Source organism: Trachemys scripta, chromosome 11 (assembly GCF_013100865.1).
Source record: "Trachemys scripta elegans isolate TJP31775 chromosome 11, CAS_Tse_1.0, whole genome shotgun sequence".
Taxonomy (NCBI): Eukaryota; Metazoa; Chordata; order Testudines; family Emydidae; genus Trachemys; species Trachemys scripta.
Window position 1 is genome coordinate 42,600,284 of NC_048308.1, and position 6,000 is coordinate 42,606,283.

Below are 6,000 nucleotides of genomic sequence, written 5' to 3' on the forward strand. Positions count from 1 at the left end.
TTGTGCAGTTATGCATGACCTCTTCCAATAATGCCCAACTGCAGAAGTGGACCAGTTCCATTGCATAAAGGCCCTTTATAGCCCCAGGAGGCAGCCCTGAGGCTGCACTATTCAAGTTGCCCTACAGCTGCTACTACAGTCTCAAGAGTCTCTACCTTTGTATGCTCCAAAGGCCCTCAGTCTGCAGAATTCTTCCCCCTAACACTTGCAAAGAACCCCTCTAAAGAACCCAGTTATTTATTTGAACTCTGTATGAGGCCAAGAATATGACTGTATGAGAATATGGGCTGTGAGGGAGAAAGTTTTTGTTGGGAGTCTGCAATCATTCTAGACTTGTTTCAAAAAGTTGCAGATTTTGCTGTTTCTCATGGCCAAAAAAATAAACTGGAGTTATTTTGTTTTATATTTATATATAAAAATCAAATAATTCAGACATTATATATAAAAGTATGTGACCAGTCTGGGAAAGAGAGATTTTTCAAACCAAAAATAGAAACACTACATTTAGGTGCTTACAGTTTCACAGATGTAGCTAAGCAAATACCAAGGATTAGGGGGTGGCTCAGTTTTCAAGGGAGCAGTTTGAGACACTTTGGGACTGAGTTTCACAAGCATAGAGCATACCAAGAGTGAAGCTTGTAAATGCAGGCTTGTCATTGCTCAGTATTTGGAAGGGAATAACCCAAATAAACTAACAGGAGTCCAAGTTAACTCTTTATTAATGAATGCAAAATCCAAACAATACTGTGGAAACAGACACACACATAAGCAAGTCACAGTATGGTTCACATGTATAATTTAGTTACTCTAATGTTATAGGCTGCATCCTGCAGTGTTTATTAAGCACACTTTTAGTGCTCTCAGATTAATTGTGCTCTTCCTATTCAATCTAGAATTATACATAATATTTGACTTGTATATAAAATGGCTTTATTCAAAGGTAAAGACAAGGATTGAATTTAATATTCACAATGATTGATAAAAGAGACCACTATCCAGGTGACAGAAATAAAGTTACACTGTCTGTGATTTAGAAGGTCAGATTCCAGGAAATAAAACGTTCACAATTTTTTGTACATTAGAAAAATGAAATACTGAATCACTGCCAGAACTGTCAGACCTGATGAGTGGCTTTGGGGAGGAAGGGATGTTCCAGTATCCCACAACATGAATAAGAGCTAAGAAAAGATTGGTTCACATAAGGTTTGGGCCTAAAATAAAAGAATGGTACATGCAGTTATAAAACCGATGTGTCCCTTATCACTATTAAATTAAGTTTCACTCACAAATATTACAGGATATTATAAATGAAAAGAAAATAGCTGAAATCATTCATTCATCAAGAACTTGAGCATCATAACTGATTTTAATGGTACATTTATCTATTTTACTTTTATGGTTAATGGATTTATTACAAGGGTGATTTTCCTCAGCATATCTATTCAACTTCATATGAAACCTACATCAAACAAAAATTCTGCCCTGTTACAGAAGGCTGGGATGGCTAACACTGGAGTAGTGGATCAAACCCTGAAAAGTGGGTACAAAATAATCCACAGATGTAAATGGGCATATGGTGGTATTCAAATGTCCCATATGATCCTATGTTAATCAAGGGATCCAAAATGTTGGTATAGGTCTGGGTGCAAAAGCATGATTGGCAGCCACACTTTGGAGTAAGTACATCTTAGACACCCATAGGGCAATGATTATCAGCCACAGCAAGTGTCAAAGGTGGCTATGGTGCTGGACAGACAACATATCTGCCAGGGGGTAATTGTACAACTGCAGATCATGGATGCTTTGTTTTATAGTATGTGGTAGTCACAGTGCTAATACCAACACCCTAATGCACTTCCTTAACCATCCCATTCTGTGTCACTTCTCCTTAGTACTGAGTATGTGTCAAAGCCACTCCTGGAACAAGGCATTGGCTGCTCTGGCACTTATTTTGATTGACTAATAGGGTTTGAGTGGGGCTTTGTACATTCTCTGTGTTCATGCTGACTCAACATATGATAAAAATAGTGAATAAGATTTGATAAAATGGCACTTAATTTAAAAATGAAGGTGCTTCTTTAAGTTGCCCCATGATCTTAGTTATGTTCGGACAATCTTATACTACCTCTAAACAGACTTTCCTACCATTTTGAGTGGACACACAAGCCCAAATTCTGTGCTTATACCCATACGACTCCACCAAAATCATAGAGTCAAAAGAGGGCTGAATGGGAAATAAGTCAACAGAAAATGAGCCAGTGTGCCCAGCACCCAAAAAATCGTCCCCTTTTGCTTTGGATTAGCAGTGAACCTTCTGCTACTTGGCCCCTCACTCTGCCATGTCCACATAGACTCTGTGCATAACTCCCTAGATCTCTCACTAGCACACTTTTCACTTTTATCCCCATTTCTTCCTTTGCTTTGTTAACTGGGGCCCAAGTCTGCTCCTATTGAAGTCAATGAGAATTTGGCCACAGAATTCAGTGGTAGCAGAATTGGGCCTTTCCTTTGATCCATCATAATTCTGCACAGTATGTCTGCTGGTCTCTGATAGCACTCTCTGAAGTAGGCTAATCCATTGAAGAAATGACATTATATTACTTGACCTTTTTCAGGACTGTCAGATTTTGATATATTCATGTACTGACAATCTTTACTCCATCACATTACATGACTATCTAAAGCACTGGCAATTGTATGTTTGCCTTACATTTCCACAACATAAATAATTCAGGACCAAGAAATGAAGGTAATCAGAAAGGACTAAGTCTTACCACTAACATGAGCCTCAAAGGTTGCGGCACTACCCTCCAGTGCCACAACACTTTGTAACGGCTGCGTAAACGTTGGTGCTTTTGTCGTCATCTTTATAGGCACTCTGAAAGAAAGAGGAAAACATAATTAGATGTCAAATGCCAAGCTCTTTAAAGTTCTTACTGTACACATTTCCTCTCCTTTCTTACTGTACAGGCACCTTTTATTTGTACATGGCATGGAATGATTTATCCTTCTCAGCCTTAAACCATATTGGCCTGGCTATGCTTTAATATTGGAATTTTTGGACTATAATAATGTCACTTGTAGGGTCTGCTCCTGCTCCCACAGAAGACAATAATACAACTCCTATTGACTTCATTGGAGCGAGCTGTGGTCTAGTGGATTAAGCATGGCACCAGGAGACTGGGTCCTACTGTTGATTCTGCCCATGACTCATTGTATGACCTTGTGTAGGTCACTTAGCCTCTGCGCCTCAATCACCCCATCTGTCATAAAGGGAAAATAATCCTTATTCATATAGGTCCAAAGTGTTCTGGGATGAATTGAAAGTGTTCTGTAAGTGCAAAACATCATTAGATTCACTGGGAACAGAATTAAGCCTTAAATAGCATCTTAAAAGAAATGTGGATGTCTGCAATCTATTTGGCCTTTAATAATTAAAGGATGGCTGGGAGGCTTCCCTTTTTTAAGGTATACTGTAAGCAGTGAATAATTTAATCTTATGCAGAAGAACAGACTTTCCTACCATTTTGAGTGGGCACACAAACCCAAATTCAGTGTTTATAACTCATACGACTCCACCAAAATCATAGAGTCAAGGGGGTTGAATGGGACGTAAGTCAATAGGCTTTAAAGATGCAGACAAAATTCAACTAGTTCTCAGAAAGTAGCTCAGTGCAATATGGAATACTGAGAAACAGCTACCTTTGAAACATGAGCTAGGGTATAAGGTAGCCACTGACACGGATGATTTGAACAACTGCAAGCAGGTGTGAAATCTGAAGGAAAAATAGTGTGTCCTCTCTTCCTATGCATAATAATTTTTTGTACATACTAGTGATATTTTGTACTTTATTTTAAAAGGGCTTATTTTAATTGTATGTTGAATTGTAATGAATTAAGTTTGAATATTTCTAATGCTTACATACCCATCTCCTTAAAATAAGGCCACACTGTTTTAAACTGAAGTTATAATTTCTTTCATTAAAAAACACTATGTGAATATAATGTTATCATCATGATTTACCAGATAAGAGATATCTTGATAATCTTTTTTTAGGTGTCTGAATTTTGCAGTGATACATTCCTATATACTGTGAGTTGTGCATTTACATTTGATTCTGTGTCTGACATTGCCACAGTACCAGACATAATTATAGATAAAGGAACAATAAACCTTTATTTAAATCTCTCTAAGTATGGGACAGCTCCTGCCAGCCTTAACTGGGTTGAAAAATACCTTACACTGAGAGCAGACCCATTGAAATCAGTGCCTGGCTCTTCAAAGGAGCCCAGACTTGTTAGGAGCCTGACTCCCATTCACTTTCAATGAGAAAAGGGCACCTAACTCCTGTAGGCTCCTTTGAAAATCCCAAACAGTGTGACTACTATGCAGTAATGTACTATTCAAGGTGAATAAAAGGGGCAGCATCTGATGATTTATTGGGTTGTGTGAAACTTCACATAAAAGGCACTATGTGTATTGTCTTCACGGGTTGTACTGATACTTTTTGTAACTTGGTGTATGGGGTGATTTTTTTGTTTCCGAAGTTTTTCAATTTGTGAAATAGTTTAAACAAATTAGGTATACCCGACATTTAATCTCCAGATGACATCAATTTCCAAAAATGTTCAAGAGCAAGACTGTACAAATTACTTTCACATATACTTATTCTTCTCATATCTACTTCAATTGTGGATTAATGATTTGACTGTCATTTGAGAGAGAAATAATTTAGTATTTTAAATAAACAGTATAAAAATGATACAGATTATTTCCAAACTCGAGAATATGTTGGGAATTATTTAATTAAGTATAATTGATGATGAATTAATTGAAAGTTTAAATCTCTCATTGGATAGGCAAATTTCAATTATAAAGATTTTGAGCTTATAAGGCTTTTTTATAATTATGATTAAAAGGTATGCATCTGAAATATCAGGCTCCAAAAATAACTTCCCCAGCTATGACTGACAGCAGACAAGTGTTCCAGAGCTGCTGTGTAATTGATACCTTCGCAGTTGATTCCCTTAAAAAGTCATCAGTGCTTAGCTGATACCATATGCATTTTATCAGAGCTATTCTTGGAGCTTCTCGGTTTATCTGTGAGTAATATAACCTTGAACACTCCCAGCATACATAAAAAAGTTTGTAAGTTAACCAGACATTTCCCTATACATTTCAAATCCTAATTTAAAATGTTCTTTAATATCAAATGTACTTAAAGAACTATTAATTGAATTTTATCAAAACTCATATTCAGAAACATAAGACATCATTCTTGATAAAGTACTTTAATGTTCAATGTTTATAGACTATATTCTTATTACATACACATACACCATATGCCCATAAATATACATTTATATTGATGTGTTCTATCAAAATGATTAAATGACTGATAAAGAAATGTAGTTATACTATAAAAAAAAAATTCCACTAACCTGATTCCTCAAGAGTGCCTAAAAGGAGTGGGCTAAGCCCAGCGAAAGTTTCGTAAACGACGTCCTTATCCAGAGTAAGTTTTTAGACAATCCCAATATGAGAATCGTTGAGCCTCTAATCATTAAAAACAAAACTACACAGTCTTGACAGTGTAGTTTTGCTTTTCTTTGCAATCCCTACACCCGAGGCGAGGCTGGGAATGCACGACTGCTCAGAAGTGCTCACATAGTTGTTTTACTTTATATACCCTGATCTGCTGACAGCTCTGCATCATCATGTCAGTGCCACTTCTGATTGGTTTTCTAAAAAAAAGCATCATGGGAGATGCAATCATACACCACCTGTTGGTCTGATTGACAGTGCTAATTTTGGCAGCACAAAAGGGATTCACTGAGGAAATGAACCAGTATATTCAGCGTTTATTCTAGTTTAAAGTCCAGTCACTTTATTTGCAATTGCTAATTAGTTGCATCACAAACTTAAGAAAAAATTATGAGGAAGGATTTTTATTAAATAGCACAGAACACAGCCAAATCAATAGTGGTCCTGTCAGTCAG

At 36.8% G+C, this 6,000-nt stretch overlaps 1 protein-coding gene across 1 annotated transcript in view; it reads right to left on the reverse strand.

Moving 5' to 3' along the window:
* Positions 1-6,000, reverse strand: part of TTN (titin) — a 297,668-nt gene extending 291,668 nt beyond the window's left edge. The window contains exons 1-2 of the mRNA XM_034786056.1: positions 5,443-6,000; positions 2,775-2,878 (exon numbers count right to left, since the gene is read on the reverse strand). Coding sequence (XP_034641947.1) covers positions 2,775-2,865 — 91 coding nt within the window. The 5' untranslated portion in view covers positions 2,866-2,878; positions 5,443-6,000. The remainder of the gene's footprint in view (positions 1-2,774; positions 2,879-5,442) is intronic.